General features: G+C 38.9%; 1 protein-coding gene across 2 annotated transcripts in view; it reads left to right on the forward strand.

Annotated features, from left to right (window-relative positions):
- VPS41 (VPS41 subunit of HOPS complex) overlaps positions 1-21506 on the forward strand; it is a 138775-nt gene that overhangs the window by 12096 nt on the left and 105173 nt on the right. For both annotated transcript variants that reach the window (XM_063129564.1, XM_063129554.1), the window contains 2 exons: positions 16101-16208; positions 20820-20897. In XM_063129564.1, the coding sequence (XP_062985634.1) occupies positions 16101-16208; positions 20820-20897 (186 nt within the window). The remainder of the gene's footprint in view (positions 1-16100; positions 16209-20819; positions 20898-21506) is intronic.

Consider the following 21506-nt stretch of genomic DNA (forward strand, 5'->3'; position numbering starts at 1 on the left):
ATTGTTTATAGCCAGTGGCCATCACAATACAAACACAAAGCACACAAGTATAAAACAGAAAAAAACATTTGATTCAATAAAACAAGAATACAAATAAAATAATCAGGATTTAAAACATTCCTTCTGTTTAGCCCCCTTAGGATTTGACAGTGGTATGATTTAGAAAGGCTGCTCTTATCTTTCTTGCAGCAAGTGCAAATAAAGCTATCCTATAGCTGATGAATTTGTCCACATCAGCCAACAGCTATCTGATTTTAAAATCATCTGATTGGCCTTCTATGGTGGTCTAGAAAGGGAGAATAAACTTAGCCCTGGGCGAATTATATACGATATAATGTATGAGGTCTTCAATATGTCCTGATGTGTATATGCAAAAGTGCTCTTTTACAGGTCTATTAGAAAATCTTCCAGCCAGATACTCAGTGGGCATGTCTAGATGCCTTTTGGAATACAAATGTGCAGGACAAGTTGAGCAGGTGTGGAGGAATGTGTGTGATAACATGTCCCATTCTGACATTTCCCAGTTCTAGCATTTCTCAAAGTAAAGTTTCCCAAGTCCCACTGTGTATAGGGACCGTTTCCAAACAGAGAATTATTAGGAACCCGACTAATCTTATCTCCCAAAACATGGAAGGAAAAAATGCTCCTGAATTTGAGATTGATAGATCCCGTCAGAATGAACCACCTTTATATAAGGGTAAATGTCCAGACCATTTAAATGTATGAGTCCTTTCTCTTCATTTTAGCTCTTCGTTATTTTTTTTAAAAGAATATAAAATATATTTTCAAAAGCAATATGAAAAATACAACAGAAAAGTATAAAATGAACCAAATCATAGTTCCATAGTTCCACTCTTACTTTAACTCCCACTGGTACAGAACTTAGGGACCAGTATATCCCCCCAAAAACATGCACAGAAGTACCCCTTTTCTTTTCCAGTCCCTTCCCACCCCCCACTCTTTCAATTAAAAAGCTCAACCTGCCATAAAGTCTCCTAGCTACAAATCTTACTTTAATCCTGTAATGAAGATCCATTTTATGGTTTAAACAACTGTCCGTTCTAAGGGTATATTTGAATTTTAGTGGCAATTTACACAACATTGTGGCCTTGCTATTTCTGGGCAGCTTTTGCTTTGTAAGCCTATTATGAGAACTAGGAGGTAAAAGCTGACACACAATCTGATTCATCACAGAGTTTTTCTCATTTCCCCATCAGGGAACTTCTGCTTGAGTCAATGAGGATATCAGCCATTATTAGCCATCTAAATAGGGAATGCAACAGTCAAGTCAAAAGCTAAATAATAGAGCAAATTTCTGTAAGTCGCTTGGTGGTGCTGTGGTAGGCTGAACAAAGCAAAACACAAGCCTTCTTATGTGTGTTAAGGTTCTAAGGATAATAGGCCTTAGTAAGCAAGATGCCTGTGCAAAAGTTCAAAGGATTGCCAAATACCACCTCAAATATCATCAATGGTCAGCATACATTGATGGGCAGAAGGCACCCAGTAAGCTATATTACAGTAACACACATGCACATAGTATTCCTAGGAGATAGGGTTCACTTTGTGCTGCTTTGATTATCAACCCATATAATCTTAGGACAGCCTGCATGACTCTCTTAGACAACACCCATAGCTCTTAAATCTAGAAAAGCCTAGCTTTTGTTTTGTGCAATGTCACAGGTAATTCTTTAGAGAATAAAGCAGTTGTAAAGCATTAAAAGCCCTGGGAAAGACTGTACATTAAAATACTTTTTTGACCTTAAAACTACTGTGATCATTTCTTTGGGGAACTGATGCTTGTCAAAACCCACTGATTATTTTATACACAGTGGCTCAGTTCAGACAACACGTTAGTCAACACAGTGTGAAAACTCCACTCAACGGTGGAGTTTTAAGGGGATACTCCCCATACAACATGTTCTAACTCCAGTGTTGTATGACTGTGGGCTACCGTGGAGTTGAGTAAAATCCATTGTGATGTTAATGCATTATTATCAAAGTATAGGGACAAGAAAAAGTTATTGGTGGATTGTGCCTAGTCTCAAAGTAACAAGAATTTATATAGATCCTGGTCATATATTGCAAAATGCTGTATGAGAAATATTATGTAATATTGTTTTGCATTTAGTGGTGAGCTTTTTGTCCATCCATCTAACAGCACAATCCTATGCATGTTTACTCAGAAATAAGTCTCATTGTGTTTAGTGGGACTTACTCTTAAGTAAATGTGCAAAGGATTGCAATTCTAGAGTTATGTTTTGTTCCTGTCAATTTACAGGTGATTAAATTAACACATATAAAAATACTTTGCTATATTTAAATTAGGAATTTTATCACATAATTTTATGTTTCAAGCAAATCTTTCAATAGAGATAGAATTAGTGCTTTCTGTCAACACTTCATACAATTGTACTAGATCCTTTTATGTAACTGCTCTTCAGTTTACTCACTTGTTTCTTAGCCTTCCATATGATTTGGTACATTACAAGTTTTTTCTTATCAAGTAGACATTCCTTCTTGAAATGATGAGCAAACAATAAACTAAAATGGTATTTTAATACTCAGGAGAGAAAACAACTGCTTTAGCTTGAAAAGTGTAGTTCCTGCAATCTTGATGCACTAACATCTTTTTTTCCTTAACTTTACCTTGTATTGTTTTTGAAATTACATGTATGATGTACATTTGTTTCATTTTTGTTCTTTCTATCCTTCTTTCACCCCTCCGAAGAAAAAGAAAATGTTAGAAAGTGAGACATTTGAACATGCTGCTGTTTCACTGGATAATCCTAGGTGCAATATGGTTTCATTGGTTTATTTATTTCATTTATATCCCACCTTTTTTCCTTGAAGGAACCCGAGGTGGTGCACATAATCCTCCTCCTCTCCATTTTATCCTCACAACAACAACCCTGTGATGTAGGTTGGGCTGAGAGTCTGTGACTGGCCCAAAGTCACCCAATGGGTTTCCATGGCCGAGTGGGGACTAGAACTCGGATCTCCCAACTCCCAGTCCAACACATTAGCCACTACACCACACTGGCTACTTGATATTATTATGCAGAATCTAGTTAAACATTAAGGCTGATAAAGTCCTTTGGAAGGGGAGAAATGGCAAGACACACTTTTCATGAAGTGGAAAACAAAGTTTAACTTTTTAATAAGCCATTTTTTCATATTTATACTTTGGGGCTTATATGGGGGAAGAAAAAATAGAACACGAGAGATGGAATCCAAAGAGCTACTTTAGATATGATCTTGAGTGCACCCAATGGATTTTTGAGTTTTCCTTTTAAATTATTCCCCTGTTTGATGTCACACATTGATTTGAAAAATCCCTTCTGTTTCAAAATTAGCTTGCCAAGTAGCATGGAGAGTTGGTACTCAATAAGTAGAAGCCTGAAGTCCCCTGGCCAAAAGTTCCCTCCCCAAATGTTATGCCATTCTTTAGGTCTCTGGCAAGCTGTGCAGAGCACCTGATTATTATGTGTACTAACACGTAATAATCACATAATTGCATAATTTCGATCAGGTCAGAGGAATTGAGTATACTGATAGTAAATCATCAGTATAACTACATTCACTTTGGTTGTGGACAAGCATCTCCATGTTAGCCATGGTGCAGAGAGAGAGAGAGAGAGAGAGAGAGAGAGAGAGAGAGAGAGAGAGAGAGAGAGAGAGAGAGAGAGAGAGAGAGAGAGAGAGAGGGGTTTCCCACTGGCTCAGTTCAGACATGTTAGTCAGCGCAGTGTGAAAACTCCACTCAACAGTTGAGTTTTTAGGAGGTACTCCCCACACAACATGTTCTAACTCTACCGTTGTGTGACTGGGGGCTACCATGGAGTTGAATAAAATCTATCATGACGTTTGACAGTTCCTCCACCCTCTCTCTTCTCCTGGTCCTCCCAATAGCTTCCCATCAGCCATTGCTGCAAAAAAATATCTCAGCAACTATCCTAGAGCGGCACTCGGTCCTTTCGCCACTCTTGCCAGGGAAAAGTCAACTCAACGCAACAGAAAGCTCCACGGAGCCCTCCACACAACATGCAATGTAATGGTTGTTCAGGAACTCTCCTCTACATAAAGTGGATATTCAGTGTGGAGTGTTTTCCCAAAAAACTCCACCATGGAGTTCTAAAACCACCATTGAGAAACGTATTGTCTGAACTGAGCCATCTTTTCAGTTCACCGCAAGGCAGGTAAAGTCATCTTTGTACTATAGTCTACCCATAAATTATTTCTATTTAGTCAGTGTGTAGTACCCCACACTTTCTGTCTCAAAACTGACGCTCAAGGCGTTTCTATGGGAATTATAGCACTCTACTCCTTTACCCGTTCCTGATAATTTCTCTGACATGGCTTAACAGGATATTAGCATTTAAAATTTTTAGAAAAATGGCAAAGAATTTAATGAGGATATAGAAATAATTCATCATTTTGAGCCAATAGGATGAGTGTTTTAAATAATATATTGGAGTTTAAATGGAATCTTTAAATGCTTCAGTTTTTTAAAAAACCAAATTTGGGGTGATATATATATAAAATGATAATATACATTGCATTAAGATTGACTTCTAAACCAAGTGGATTACTTTTAGGATTTTCTAGTATCTACTGTTCTTGGGTGAAAATTAGATAGTTAATTTAATGAGCTATTAATATTAACTAGAAGTGCCAATTCCCCTGTTTGAATGTAGTGGAATATATAAAGCATAAAACGCTGCAGTGCATGCCACATAAATGAAATGCAGTTTGAAATACTACTGTATCAACAGAGTGTGTAATTGTGATGTCCTCAAAATATTAATTCCTCTATGTGGATGGAACAACACTGAAAAGTTTTTCTTTTCCATTGCTTCAGTCTTACATTTCAGTATGTATGTGGATGGATGTAGTGCTACCTACTGTTTCTGGAGGGAAAACACACACATCCCAAGCATTGTTATATATATGTACACTATGTAGCCCTCTGTACCCAAGTGTCAAACTGAGGGTCAGATACCCACCAAATGAGGAATAGCCAGACCCAAAATATCTCGAAAAGAGGGAAATCGTTGAGGGACATCAGTGAACAGAAAGCACTGTATGTAAGAAAGAGCAGTGAGACTTTGTACAAGATGGTGGTGGTGGTGGTATTTGAAAGATACAGAACTTTGTAGGAATGCCCTTTTATGTATCTTTACAAATTTGGCTATGTCTCTTGTAATGACTTGGCATGTTCTGACTTAAAAGTACTTTTCCTAATGATTGTGCAGTCTCTAGAAAGAAGATAGGAGTGTGAGAAACCTGAAGGTATGCAGATCTTGGTGGGAAAAAAGAGATCCTTTTAAAGGGTGAGAATTCTTGAACTTAGAAAGGAGTTCGCTGATTGTATAATAAGAAAATGAGGACTTGGCCTCTCCCATTGCCTGTACCAGGATGTTGCATTTGTAGTCTCTCTGCTACTGCTTTTTCCCATATTATTACCTGTGTCGGATGTGAGTGGGGAAAGCAGTTTAGGAAATACATGTTTGTAGTTAATTTGGCAGGCGTCACAGGGTACAGATAAACGCACATGGTGCGAATCAAGGAATTTTGCGAGAGTAATGAGGGGTGTCTTAAAAATCAGATTGATAAGGGGGATGTCAATTTTGGTTAAAAGAATATGTTTAAATAGGTGATCAAGCATTTGTCACATCCATTTATTTGGTCAGTAACCAAAATTGGATAGAATTGTGTTAATTCTAAAAGCACCATACCAAGCCACAGGCAAGTGCAGTCTAGCCCCTGTATAGACCATGGTTTCTTGGAGCTCATCACTTGTGCCCACTCCCGTGCTCTTTCCTACTGATCCCTGTGCACCTGGCTTGATCTGAGTCTTCTTGTTGTATTAAATTATAGTTTCCTGTGATTTCTGAACTGGTATAGTCTGGTTTAAGCACGATTTACAAACCAGGATTGCAAGCAGGATTATTGGCAGCACTTAAACTAGTTTGGAAGCCATGGGAAACTGATTTATCAAATTGGGAAGTCACCTCTTCAGTCAGGGGTGCAAGAGGGAGGGGGAGGAGGGGGTGCTCGAGCTTGTTACTTGTATCCATTCCATCAAAGAATGGAAGCTTTTTGCAGAGCGTTGCAGGGTGGGAGATATGTTCCCAAATCAGGGGTCTGTGCATGCATAACCCCTGACTTCTGCTGTTCTGGAAGAGGGGGGCAAAGGATCTTCACTTCTGCCATTGCATTCAGATATAGCCTTGAAGCATTTATTTATTTATTTTAAAAAAGTAACCTACCAAGTATGTTTCCCTTCTTGGAATTGTTGACCATGTGTGGTGGTTATTTGGGACATCTCAACAGGATTAGGTTGAGATTACATATGCCATCACAAACCTTCAGAAACAGGGTTGCATGGATTGCCCAGCCACTATTTAAGCCTCTAGTAGATAAAAAAAAAATCTGATAAAAAATTAGGAAAACTATCATCCAGACTGGAAATAATGGCAATCCATCTTGTCCAGTGGCAACCCACAGTAATGAGCTGTCAGAAGTAGTCTTTTAAGTGATTTTCTTGCAGTGCCAAAGGCATGGTGGCACAGATGCCCAACATGTTACTGGTATATAGAGAATATATAGAAACTTAATTGGGTGATGTGCTTTAAGGGCTGTGGTCCAATTCACAAGCCATGATGTGCTAACAGAACATTCCCCACAGTGAGCAAAAGCAATGAAGTTCTTCAATCAGATGAACCTTTATTCCAGAAAACAACATGCCTTGAATGAATTGTTGCTCTGTGTGTTTTCTGTATTGTGAGCCACTTTGAGCATAATTGATTTTGGGAAGCAGTATATAAATTAAAACCTACTGTTTTGGCTGTTGTGGAATCTTCTCAGAGGCTTTTGCCTAGGATTTGCCAAGGTACAATTGCCTACAGTGGCTCTGGGAATGGGCATGTCCACACAACTAGATTGTCGATTATGCAGTATGGCATCCTTCCCCAACCTGATGTCTTTTAGATGTGTTGGCCAACCACTCCTCATATCGCCCCAGCCAGCCATGGAGGGAACCACACATGTGGAGGACTCTTAAGTTGGAGAAGGCTGCGGTATGGGATCTGATGACACATGGGAATATTCAGCAAAACCTTTGCTTCCCACAACGTAGCTCATCTTCTGTGGAACTAGCCTGCGAAAAGTGAAACCGAAGTTGACATTTCATGCTGATAGCGTGACTGTAATTTAGTGACAACCCAGAATTGCAGGAAATGTTGTTTGCTTTCTTTTCGCCTGTATATTGCATTCTGTGCTCTCAATACAACTATTTTAATATATATTCAGAGGTAGTAGCCATATCATCATAATTCTTTGCCTTAGCGTATACTACATTTTCCCAAGAAGGTGAAAGGCTTAAATAAATCCTCTGTAGAAAATGAATTGAAAGGAAATAAATAAATAAATAAATAAATAAGAGGGAGAGAGAAGTAGATTGCTGGAAGAAGACCTAATGTCCTAATCCATCTTGACCAATTCAGTAGCTGTGGGCTTTTGATGATTAAGCGTGTGGGAATCATGCTTTAGTGATGAAATGGAAGTGTAGGGTTTTTTTTTCTCCCCTGGGAAGTGGGTGGGGGCAAGAATGCTGCTGTTAAGACTTTAAATGTGTCAGTGATTCAGTTTTTAATTAGAGAAAATAACGTAGTTCTTACATAGGTTGGTAATGCTTTATGACTTGTTGTGTTCTTTACACTGGCTACCAACCACCCTTAGTTGATTTAATGTGTAGATTAATTAGCTACTTACATATGTTCATTTGTCCCCCGATTGATAGATGGAACTGGGATTGAAACCCATCCTTCTGCAGAGGCCGTAGAGGTTCTGGTTAGCTTCTCCTTGTTCCCAGTTTGTTGAAAAACGAAGCATAAACAATTTTTTTACTTCTGGTTTTGTATCTAAATACAACAGATTTTCAGGGGGAAGCCATTTCTAGTGCCCTAGCAATGAAACCCACAAGCACTGAAGCTGGCAGCGATACAGTACACCTTTTTCAACCTGAATCTTCCGCAATACTAATGGAATTTGAACACACTCATTTTTGAAGCCCTATTATAATATGGAATTGTCTATATTGAGAGCCTGTGTGGTATAGTGGCTAGAGTGCTAGATTTACACTGGGGAAATCATGGTTCAAATCCGCACTCAACCACAAAGCTTGTGTATTTCATTGGCTGCATTCACCCATTGTGCACAAACTGCATGCTAGTGTACACAGCCTGTTTCTTCTCCTCCCATTTAAACAAAATAGGCATGGAAAGCTCAGCATTACATGCAAACATGGCATCGTGATTTATTGTGCCCAAAGAAGCTAGCATTGTAAGCCAGCTTTAAAATTGGGATTATATTCCTTACCTCGAAATTATTTGTTTATTTGATTTGTACCCTACCTTTCTACCAAGAAAAATGGCACTCAAGGTGGCTTGCGGTATTAAAACAATAGTAAAACAAATGCATGAAAACACTACAATAATAGATAAAAACAGCCTCCAGCCCAACAGACCCACTTGCACTCAAAAGGGCTGTTGGACTAAAAAGGGGCTTTGCCTGCCTGTGGAAGGACAATACAGCCTGGGAGCAGCTACTGAGAAGGCCCTGAGAAGAGCCTCTGAAGGCAGTGGTCTCAAAAGAAGGGCCTCTCCTGAAGATCTTAAGACCCAGGCAAGCTCATTTGGGAGAAGGTGTTTTTTCAGGTAGCCTGGTCATAAGAACATAAGAAGAGCCATGCTGGATCGGACCAAGGGTCCATCCAGTCTAGCACTTTGTTCACACTGGTCATGTTCAGAAGACACCTTAAACCCTGCTGGTTAAGGATTTTGGTTAAGCAACAAGGTTTAAGGTATCTTGTGTGATGTGTTTTGCTAAACTCTGCTCACTTACTAACCTCAGTTGGACCATCTGCAGCAGGGTTAGAGGCTCTAACTATGGCTTAAAGGAAAATACTAAAGGTGGCTTTCTATAAATCAGTGATCAGTTTTACTTATTAAATTGTGAGTAATTATACACTTCCAAACCCTTTGACCCAATTACACCTTTTTTATAATATGCACAGTTGCTTAAATTTAATTGCTTAACTGATTAATAGCCTGACTAATCAACTGTATTTTTAAAGTTTTGGTGTTGTAAATCGCCAAGAGAGCTTTGGCTGTTGGGCGGTAGAGAAATGTAATAAATGAACTAAATGTCTTTAGTTGGTAGACAATTCTAATAAATACAAATAGGGCCCCACAAAAAATATGGAAAGGTTCTTTCTAAATACATCCCTCCAATCCCTTACCGGCGACAGTGCCATTTAACCATTGAGATACGATATAAAATATTGTGGAGAAAACATATCAGCAGAGGACCCAGGGGTGAATGGGCTACGCTGGGTTCTGTAGATGAAAATGAGGAGAGGTAAGGAAGTCTGAATTTCTGGTGTGCCCTTCATGCCTTTTGGTGGCAAATATGAAAGAATGTGCACTGATACAATTAAAGACTATTTCCACTCTGACATTTTGCCCCCAATGTCTTCTTAAGGCCCATTTTTCTTTCCTTTATGAAGAGTTCTACTATAGTTTTTTCCCCCCCTGGAAGAACCAAACTTAGGATTGTTCAAGAGTTTTAGGTTATGAACTTAGCAATGAGAAACTTGAGTGGTCCCTTCTGTGGGCTGGTCTATAATTGAGGTTAAGAGATCAAAAGCAGATATTGGAATCATACGCTTCACTCCCTGCAGACTTCCTTCTGTTAGTGAATCCTAACTTGATTAAGAGAGGTGAGAACTCGTATTATGTTCAGTTAAGACTAACCAGCTTCCCCAAGAATATCTTTAATTACCTTCAGCCCCTGGTTAAGTGCAGAACCTGGTTGATTAGATTTAACCATAATTAATGTGGTAGCACGTCCATTAACTGTAGAGTGAAGGTGAGAGAGGTGGATACACTATAAGGAAAGAGTGTGCAAATCTTCAACCCACTCCCTGTCTTATAAGAGATTGTCACGGTCTTGTGTGCTCTGACATTTTCTGGCAGTTTAACTTCCCCAAATTGCTGTAGAGATAAATGAGAGAAGAATTAAGAAGTATTTGTTAGTTACTAGAAATGCTAACAGTAAACTAGTCCATCTTTAAGTTGTGCAGCAACCTGCAGTTTGATTACAGGAAGAGCAAATGAAGCATTCCATTGATTTGCTATAAGGAATTTGGTCCTAATGAATGGTGTGTAGCCCTAAACAGTTTTCTGATCTCATTAGTTAATTGCATTAGTTTTATTTGTAGAGCTTTTAGTGGGGAATATCCACAGATAGCTAAGAGCTTTGAGATTCTTGTATAACTTGGCTGTTCTCATACATTCAGTATGAAGGCAAAGAGTGAACAAAATGAGCAAATGGAATAACTTTTTAAATTGATTATGATGACAAATTGGTAATTAGTTATGCAATAGCATAGTTATGTCCTTGTTTTCTTTAAATCCCAGCTACAGAGGGAACCTCACATTTTTCTATGAACTTTGTTGAAACTTTTCCTTCCAGTTTTAAACAGCACACCTGTGCATAGAAACATATATTCTCATATATATATGTGTGTATGTGTGTGTGTGTGCGCACAGTCCCATATCCACTTACCTGGGAGTAAGCCCCATTGAAGTCAGTGGAGCTTACTTATGGGTAGACATGTATAGGATAGTACTGCTTTACGCAGAGTACCACAATGATTTTAATAGGTGTATCTATTTATCCAAACTGCTTCTCGGGAAAGCCTTTGTGCTTAATTCATTATTGGATTGTGACTGTAGTTCCTGGGACACAATGAACGATGCAACTAAACAATAAGGATGGGTGTGTGTTCAAAAGCGTTTTGTGATATGTCATGGAGAAGGACTGTGGGGTGCTGTGTGCTGTTCAAAGTCAAAATGCAATTGTCAGTACATAAGTTCTAGGAAGTAACAAGTCCTTGAATCCTGGTCATTATGTGTACAGAAAATGTTGGTCTTTTGACTTACTAAAATGCTATACCAATAGCTGAAGGATAGATGACAACTATTTCAAAGATCTGATAACAGTGTATTTTCTATGCCACAGAAGTGTGAGGGGAGAGAAGGGGAAAGTGTAAAAACAGTGCAAGCCACAGCGATATAAAATTTATTTTTAATTTTTTGGGTATCCTTTAGGAAGCTATAAAGGACTTGTCTTTAATTAAAAGTGCCATATACTTAGTAAAAAATCCATGTTAGTTGAAAAATTGATTATTATTTTTTATTATTTCTTTTAGAAAAAGCTGTGAGTTTTCCTGTATGGGGTAAATGTCACTCTGTTCATATCTTAAGCTTTGCTGCAAGTCAAGACTTGTACTATTCAACCAGGTTGTCATAGAAACGCGGCTAACTGTCATCTCAACTCAGGCTGCTGATGGTTTTATTTGTAGGTTTGCAGGATTATTAAAATTTAACAAAAATTATTGATTTGCTTTTTATTTACGCTGCCTTGTGTTTACCTTTAGAAGTTCAGGCTGCATAAAAGCTTCTCCTGAGAGAGAGAATATGATGCTAAACTAAGATTCATCAAACGCAGTTGATGCTTCTTCTGTTTTTATTTAGGAGGTGATATATAGGCTGCAGCAATGGAGTAATCTTGTATTTTACAAGTAGTTTTTCATTTTGTTTGTTTACAGCAAAGAAAAAGCCTCTCAAATTCACCTTTAGCTTGACTTTTATTTAACATAAGAGATACCTGTCAGAAAAATCATGCAATGGGTACATCAGTGTGCCTAATATTTGAAGTTTCTCACTTGATTCATGTTTTTCTTGAAGCCTGGCAGAATGCTTCAGTGAACTGAATTTTTGAAAGTGTATGGGTTTTTTTTTTGTATATGCATGTGCAAGAGAAATTACTTAGTTTTCACTCATAAATAAGACAGGCAAAACTTATTTACAGTAACTTTATCTAATGGTCCGTGGATGAATGCTTTTATGCAAAATACGTGAGAGACTAGAATTAACTTTTCACTTTGGTTGCACATTTGATGTCCAGACTTCAGCAACATGTTGGATCTTATTCTAATGACTTGATGCCTAGAATTCAATTCTTACTCTGCATGTTTATCCCCAGAGTGCATAAGATCATTCGTGCATTGCAAGTGTCTTTTTCACAATAAAGATGTGCGAAAATGCAATTATGTGTTAATTGCCACATAACACAGGCTGTGTTAACTTTTCGATAGTAACTGTTTTGCATCTGTCAAGAATGAAGGAGTACAGGTAATTTGTCTGATTTATGCCCTGCACTCTAATTTGACATTGAGTCTTTCTGACTGGTAACAACTTTGTTCAGTGTAGGATTTACTGAATAAAATTGCTTCATGCTGGACATCTTGACACATCATTTTAGACAACTGCGTTGTTGATTGTTGACACCCCTATATTAATCCCTCTTTTTAATTCTGTCATAAAACAATCTTTAAAACAGAAGTCTCTGGTTGCAGGATAAGAAGAACAAAGTTGAAGTGAAGCCCTTACTACCGCAGCTTGCGCTTTTCAGATTTGTGAAGATATTATGAACCAAAAAGGTTTTAATAATTTAGTGTACTGTGAACCATCCCACTGGACTATAATGCAACATAAGGCTGCATTTACATTCCTGAACTATTGCTTTATTAAGAAGGTATCTGATAGTTGCAAGTGATATAGAATTCAGCCGTTAGAACACTTGAGGGAGCTAGGTGTTGGGATCATATTACTCCTCTATTATTCTGCATTATTTACATTGGCTTCCTGTTAGTTTCCAGGCCCCATTCAAGATACTGTTTTTGGCCTTTGAAGCCTTACATGGTCTTAGGCCATGTTACCTGATGGAATGCCTATACCTGTATGAGCCTGGCCAAGCATTAAGATTAATGTCAGAGGCCCTGCTCTGCCCTACCAGCAAGAACTCTTAGGCTGGTGGGTATTAGGGATAGAGCTTTGTCAGTGATGGCACTACACCTTTGGAATTCCCTCCCAAGAGAAATACATGTGGCTTCATCAAGAATAGTTTTTGGGGGGTTTTAACGCACCCTGAACATTCATTTGTTTTATTCTGCATTTGGTGCTTAAAAATTATTAGCTGCTGTTGCTGCTGTGTGTGTTTAATTGGATTTTTTTTTATGTTTTTGTATTATTGTAAGATGCCTTCTTAGGACAGTGTGCCCTGAAAGGCAGATTAAAAAACTCTTAAATAAATAATAAATAAAAAGGTAAGGATGTGTAATTGCCTCCTTATATAATCCTGTATAAGGAGATATTATATAAGCCTTAACATTCTTTGTGAAATGATTCCTAAGCTTTCCAACCTTAGGTAAGACGGAATCAGTGTTATGAACATACAGTAATTATTCCATGTAAGCGCCTTTTCACACATTGGATTAGATCCAGGGAAGCCATCAGAGGAAGCTTCTCTGAGTTCAACCCATTATAGTGTTAGGTGTACAGCCAAGATTTTTTTAAAAAAGTGTACGCTTAAAATGTAACATAAAGTTCATAAGGTTTAAAAACATGTACCATGCAGGATTGTCTGCAGGCCCCTGAGTGTGCAGTCAATAGCAAATCTGGGTTTCTTGCTGCGTAATGTGTGAAACAACTCTCAGTTGCTAAGTGAATACCATTATGAAAATGTAAACTGTATAAGTTCTATTATAGACACTCCATACTGCGGTGGGGATGGAGTTACTCTTAGAATACTTCTTCATTTATACATAATCACTCATTAGCCAGCTTCCATACCATATAATCCTATTCTTCATTTGTGAGAGTTCAGAAAGATAAAAAGTACGATGAAATAATGAGGAAGGCACAGCTTGCAGTAGCATTACACAAATTGTATAGGATGTTCTTGTGATCATTTAGCATGGTGAAGATCTAAATTAAATATCAGCTTACAATATAAACAGCTTAAACCACTTTACTGTACTGAGTCAGGATGCCTGAAAGGTACATTTCCTCTTGACCGCTCCATTATTGTATGGTTGCATTGTGGATGGCAATCTGCATTAGTAATAAGTTATTATTACTAAAGGAACAGACATGTTAATTAATCCAGATTAATTAATGCAAACTACTTATCTATGTGTGGCCTATATCAATTTACCATGCCTTATGTTCTGGTCCACAAACTCAGTTGCTGTGATTTTCAGTCTCCTCCTAACGGTCATTCTAACCCTTGTCTCTGTCTTCACACTTCACTTTAGGGGCACTCATTGATGCCGGTTGGAGACCTACTTGTAATGGTCGTTGCTGCATGGTGTGTGTGGGTGTCATGGCTGGGGAGGGAAGGGATAAACCTCCCCTTGCCACATGCTGCAATCTTGATATGAATTGGGCCTCCCCATGCTTCTAATTAGTTAATTGAAGAAAAGGCAGAGATGGAGCTGCAGGCTATGTATGAAATGTCACGCGTAGTTGGTCTCTCCATAGTACAGTAATGTCAAAGATGAGGCCTGAAGTTCAGGGGAGAGGCAGAGTCTATCTTCATCTTATTCTTCAGAGACATTCTGCACACTTCCAAAACACAATTTGAAATCCAACGTTACACCCGCCCCCTCCTCTGATCAATTCCTGGGGACTCCTGGTAGAATTCCTCAAAGATGACAAACCGCAAAAGTTGACTATATAGTAATTCATTCAAAGGAATTCCAGTCGTACAGACTTTGCTAATATTTAGCAGGATGTTTGGGAGTTGGGGCAGTGGTGACGGGATTTGAAATATGGGCTTACGGAGCACAGAATATCCAGGGACCTGTCTAGTTTAGGGCTACCCTCAAAGGACTGATGTGTCTGATGTTGCCCACCTCAGAGGCAGAACATCATCTTAAAGGTTTTTCTTTCACCTAGCCATCCTTGAATTACAAAGTTTTCTTAATCCTTTGATTTTTCTTCACTTTTGAGTAGAAGATTTCATTCTCTCTGCCCTCAGTTTTATAGGGCGCATAGAAAGCCTGCACTCAAGCCATTTATTTACACTATCAGGACAAGTTTGCAAATGATGGCAACAGAAAATAGGCTCAAGTGATGGAGCTTGGCTTAAGTGCCTGCTGTCCCAGGTTTCATGGATCTCCCCCTTCCTGTGGAGATCCATGAACCTATATTCCTTCTGGGAATCATGGCAGGATCTACACTACAGCTTATAGCGGTTTATAATGGTTATGACAACTGTTCAGGCCCAGGCCCAGACCACTTACATATACCATTTTCATACCATTTTTAAAGTATTATATACTGCTTGGTGTAGATCAGCCCGTTGTCTCAGAATGTTTTCATTTTGTGGTAATTTCTAATTTCTACATGCTATATACTTAACTACATTCAATTGCAATAACTGCATATTCTTCCCCGTCTACTCCTGCTTCCAGCCCTCCTTCTGTTATTTCCTTTCCACCTGTTTTCAAGATGGTAAGCCCCTTGTGGTAGATATGTCTTCTGAGTCTTTGTAAAGCACCATGCACCATTTGCATTTTTAGATGCATGACATAAGTTTCAACATAATGCAAAGAGGAAGCGCGAGTGACTCTTGCTTCCTTTCATGGTGCTTCTGGATTCTGCATAAAGCCTGGTGATATGGTATTTCCTCCTCTACCACCACCACCATGCACACTCATGGGCACCTCTCCAGGCTTCAGACAAGATAGGGAAATATAGCAAGAGGAAATTCAAGTTACTTGTGTGGTGTAGTGGCTAAGTTGTTGGACTGGGAGTCAGGAGATCCAGGTTCTAGTCCCCACTCGGCCACGGAAATCCACTGGGTGACTTTGGGCCAGTCACATACTCTCAGCCCAACCTACCTCACAGGGTTGTTGTGAGGATAACATGGAGAGGAGGAGGATTATGTACACTGCCTTGGGTTCCTTGGAGGAAAAAGGGTGGGATATAAATGTAATAAATAAATAAATAAATAAATAAATGTCGGAAGCCACCTTACATTCACTTCTTTTTCCACAAACAGTTCACAAAAGGCTATCTATGGGTGTTGTTATGTAGGACTTTAGGGAAGTAGTAGCAGTGTGTAAATATTAAGTAAACCTGAGAAGAACTAGAATTCTTGTTTCCTCTTATAATTTCTTAATACAGGAAGATGACAGTGAAGAAGAGCCAAAGCTGAAGTATGAAAGGCTTTCTAATGGGATTACAGAAATTCTTCTAAAAGATGTTGCCAGTTGCATGACAGTACATGAGAAGGTAAAGTGTTATTTTTAAAAAAATAATAATGCACATGCCCAGGTAATATTTTGTTTGTTTCTTTTGAGCGCATTCATTTTGTCGGACTAAACAGTAGGGATTTTGATACGCCTAATGTCAGCAGTTCCAAATAAAGTCCATAGACGTACTTCCTGGTGAACTGTTAGGAATTTGTTTCTTTGCAAATATGGGGATATACATTTAGAAATGGATTGAGCTGGTTCCGGCATCTGTGGGTTGTTTGAACACGCCCAAATTGTTTCTAGATATGGGAGTACTTGTGTATTCTTTGCCACTTGCTGAAGAAGTGGAGGACAGGTGTGATGTTTTTTATTCAAATTTTTTACTTCGCAAAGCTCTTACAGCCATCTATTATCCAATCACTTTTTTGACATTTTTGTCAAGTGCTCGATGAATAAACATGACCTCGGTTTGGGCTTGCATTGGCCCCATGCTGTGCTGAATTATTTGCGTTTAGTCTTCATCTTTAACCCTCCTGTGCTTGAAACATTACATTGCTAATCCATTCTTGGGATCAGGCATACCTCACCTAAGTCAGAAGTAAAAGGGGAAAAAAAAAGATATATTTAACATTGAATCTGATGTGGGTTAGGGTCAATTAGACTTGCAGTACCTTGTACATACAATGGGCCTGTTCAGACAACATGCTAAGCCATGGTTAGGCTGCTAACCCTTTTGCAGCAAATGGTTAATGAGTGTGTTTAAATTGTGGGTATGTAGCCAACATGATTAGGAATGGTTAACACGACACGCTAAGTCATGGTTCACACAACACACTGAGCCGTAATGTTTAGCTCAAAATGCTTAACCACAGTGGCTTAGCATGTTGTCTGAACAGGGTCAATGTTGACTTTTCTTAGGCACTTTAAAGTGGAGCTGGTATAATTGTTATATTTACCTGTGCAAATAACTGTTCACAGAAGAGTATAGCAAGTACTCCAATGAGCAACCTCCAGTCAACAAGTGGACATTTCTCTTTGATCTTCTCTGAGAGGTTCCTCTGACCTTGTGCTGTTCACACAAATAAACTTATCATGCAAGCATTTATTTTGTGCTTATAAATTCAGAATTATATCATCTGCATCAGAACTTTCCCTGATAACATTTAGTGAAATTCTCTGTATCAAATGAAATCCGGCCCAGATCTTTCTCAGTTTTCATTTTCATGTTATTTTCCCCCCCAACAAGGGTTATCTTCACTAAGGAAAAGTGCAAATTATGAAAAAAATCCAAATTTGGGTTCTTTTTTTCCTTGGTCCAAGTTCTAGACTCTCAGGGAGCAGTAGTAGAACCTTCAAGGTGCTATTTTTGAAGCTCTGAAGATCTTTGTGCTCACTGACTTAACCTATGATGGCCAAGTTCCCCAGCCTTGGGAACAAGGGGGCTGTGTGGTCCATAATTTAGTCATTGGGACTAAACTTGAGGAAGATCCCTAACCCACGCTTATATTAGCTTGCCTTTTACACCTTGTACAATCTCTCCCACACCCCTAAATAAAACAAACAACGGGGGTAATTGATCCCCCCTCCCTTTCTGAGCACCGCAGTGCATTTCTTGAGGTAGAAAAACACATAGGGTATGAAGTGGCACAAGCTAGGGGGAAATGTCCATATCTGTACCCCTTTTCAGTCAGCTGCAGTTCAAAATTAGTCTGAACATGAATGTACAATATAGTCTGGATTGGCTTTTTAAAAAGCATAATGTTAGAACAGTTAAGGTAACAGTTTGACTTTTAAGACAACTAAATGTAGTTGTCCATTTCTACATCGTTGCCAGAAGTAACTACATGTCGCTCCTTCCAATGCTAATATTTTGGATATGTTACATAAAAGAGCTCTATTATGCAAAATGGTCCGAAGCTTGCTGTAGGTCGTTAAGGACTCAGAATAAGTGTAAATGCATCCCTTGCAACGAGAAACAAACTGTTTTACATCCCTCCGCACAGTTGAGGTCTAAAGGGATTGGATGTGATACAAAAGTCCATAGGTGCGCATGTGCGCTTTTGCTGTTCCCGCTTTTTGAATCAGAAATCCGTTATATTTGCAGGATTCTTTGTTGCACACCAACATGCCTTTGCTCACAGAAGAGCACTTATAATAGGAAGGGCCCAGTGCTTGTTGGGGTTGTGGGTCGCCTTAGGTTCAGCAAAAATGATACTTGGAGGTTGCTAAACTTCTGTGATTTTTCAGCTGACAATTTTAATCTGAAAATATGATTGATTCCCCCCCTCTACTCTCTTTTTTAAAGAATCAAATGCCTTGGGCCCTGCTATAAATAGCTTCTATATTTGGAACTGTCCAGGTACTACCCTAATTATAGTGCCACAAAGAACGACACAACAGCAGAGTTGTTTTAAGTAACTGAGCACTTTTGGTTTTCTAGCAAACTACACTATTTATGAGGAGGATCAATAATGTTAGAAACTGGAGTGTAGGTGTCTTTTAGGAATTGCTCTCTTGCAATGCTGAAGCTGAAAATTGCAGGTGGAGTGTGTATTCTATTATATGTATAAAAAAAATCAAACCCTATAAAAGAGTCATCATAAATAAAACTATATCCTGTATGATAGATGTATGTTCCGTTTATAACAATTTGGCTTTGTTTGGAGTATCGAAGACTGGCATATATTCAGACTAATTTCCCTCCAGAATTATTATTTTTTTCCCTTTCAATGCTAAAACATCTTTTCACTGGACTTGCTGTCTGCATTGGATGACTAATCGTCATGGCACATGGTGCATTCAAGCAGGCCTGTGCAGTGGAATAGTCATACCTAGTTATGTCTGCACACCTGATGTTTTATTAACTAGTATTGATTTTTTTACCCGGGGGACTTTTTTCTTCCTGTAAAAAGGCAACCTTGCAGGAGTGAAAGGCATTGCAGGGGATGAATTTCTAATAAACCCTTTCTCTCCTCTCCACCCCCCCCCCCCGCCTCTCTTTTTTGACTTCTCTTTAATGTGGCTTCATATTTTAAGTGCCTGAACTGAAATTTCATTTTAAGCAATTCCATTTTGATAAATCCTTTTAAACCTTGACTTTCTGTAAGGTTATTTTTTTTAAAGATTGTGCTGCTTGAGTGACACGCTTAGTAGTGCCTGTAAATGTGAGCATTTCATTATAGGCTGCAATGAAGCATGCTCACATGCAATGAAATACAGAGAATTTAGGAGTCTGACCACTTGAGTAATGCTAAAAGGGGAGTAGGAAATGCACCCTCTTCTGTACCAAGCAGCAGCAAACTTTTTGATATAATATTTTAAACCCTTGCTTTTTAGTGACATTATGAAATGGCAACCAGGGGCACTTCTGCATTATTTTTGGCGTTCTGTGTGCTCATGCATCACGTATTGCTCTCTGCACTCCACACAATGCAGCCGTTAATCCATATCACTTCTCTACCTGCCTCTATGTATGAAAGGTGTGACTGTCGAACCAGAGTGGACTGTCTGATTTGCATTGTTAACGTCTCTATATTAGCCAGGGACTATCCTGCTATTTCCAGCCATGCTTCCTATGTTTCCGGTTATGTGCTGAGTTACCCTAATGGAAGAGTTCATGAAGCTTCCATGCACACTATGGGGTAGGAGCTGTATTCAGGAAAATTAGACACATCTGCCAGTGGAGATAACACGAGTGCTAGTTGGGATTTCATGAATGAACAGGCTGTGGTGTCAAAATGGAGGTAGATTTAAAAAACAAGCAAGCAAGCCAGCCCTATTTATTTGCATTCTGTGCTTTTGAATCACATTGCCTTTCAAAGCTGATAGGTGTGTGTGTGTGTCCCTCTGGGTGTGTGTGTATATATATGTTGGGGGGTGCACAGAAAAACTTAGCTTCATTCTCCCTTCTCGAGTCTCCTAGCCCTCTCACCTCATCTCCTCCCCCACCCCCCACCCCCAGTTCTATCCATGGCATCCCTTGCTTGTCATTTTACTTCTTCCTCCCAGGTTCTACGTTCCTTCCTACACCCAAGCTCCCTAGTTTACCTAGGGCCTTTTGTCTAGGGAAAACTTGCCTCCTCTGTAGTTCGCCAGCAGTGGCACTTCGTCACTTCTGTCATGGTCAAGCTCAAGTGGCATAAAGAGGCAGTTTTTTGGTACCAAATTGCCAGTTACCAAAGGGAGCATTTATTTATTTTTACAGATTTATTCCCAAGTGTGTACCTTGATTTAAAAGCCCCGGTTTTCACATTGCATGTGTGATTTGCTGCCATAGTCCATGAAGGTGTATGAATAGCCTGCCAGGGCACTATTTCTCGTTAGTACATTTGGAGATGGTAGTTAGTGGTCGTGGACCTATCTTGTGACATTTTTGACAGCTGAGCACCACCACCACCACAATAATGTATGTTTCTAGAGCTCCAGCTATTGGGCGGTATAGAAATGTAATAAATAAATAAATAAATAATAAATAAATAAATAAAAATAGTCCTGTTTCATTGTTTGAGTGCTGCTAAGTAAGCTCTGCTCACTAAATCTGCTCTTGGAGGACTACTATTGTGTAAAACATGTTGGAATACTCTCATTTTTTGGATTGTTGTTTTCTTTTAAATTCACTGGATGATTATTTTCTCCCTTTTCTCCTTAGTTTTTGGCGCTTGGAACACATTATGGCAAAGTTTATTTACTTGATGTCCAGGGGAATATCACCCAAAAGTTTGAGATTGTAAGTACAATGTATTTTAGAATGAGACAATTGCAACCTAAAATACCATATGTGGAAGCAACATCTGATCCACCATTCTGTGGATTTTTTTCTATGCCTCTGAATTAGCAATTCTGCTACTATTAGCTATGTGACCTGGACCCTTCACAATGTTCAGGATCACCTCAGAATGCAGCTCCTGCACGTCAGCTGATCTAGAATGAATACTGACAGCTGATGTGGTGCCCAAATCCATGAGTGCAATTTCTCCCAATCCTCTGGAGCAGATTTATAGGGTGCACAGTGGGCTGGAGGGGGAAGCTGAATCACCCCTTCCTTGTTATGCTGATTGAAGTTGTTCTATTGGCAGGATGAGTTAATTGGTTACCAACCAATGAATTTAAGTAGGTTTGTAGAAATATTTGTAGGCCAACTTGCCATGTTCCCTTTGAAAACTGAAATTTCTGTATAGCGTAATAATGTTTTTCTAGCTCTATATTTAATAATTAAAATAATTGAAACAATGGATTGGATCCAGACTAAGACTTAATGGGACTTATTTCTGAGTAGATGTGTATAAGATTGTGTTGTAAGTTAGTTGAACTTGGGATCCAGTGCTTTCAGTGAAAA

This window comes from Elgaria multicarinata, chromosome 1, assembly GCF_023053635.1.
Source record: "Elgaria multicarinata webbii isolate HBS135686 ecotype San Diego chromosome 1, rElgMul1.1.pri, whole genome shotgun sequence".
NCBI classification, from domain to species: domain Eukaryota; kingdom Metazoa; phylum Chordata; class Lepidosauria; order Squamata; family Anguidae; genus Elgaria; species Elgaria multicarinata.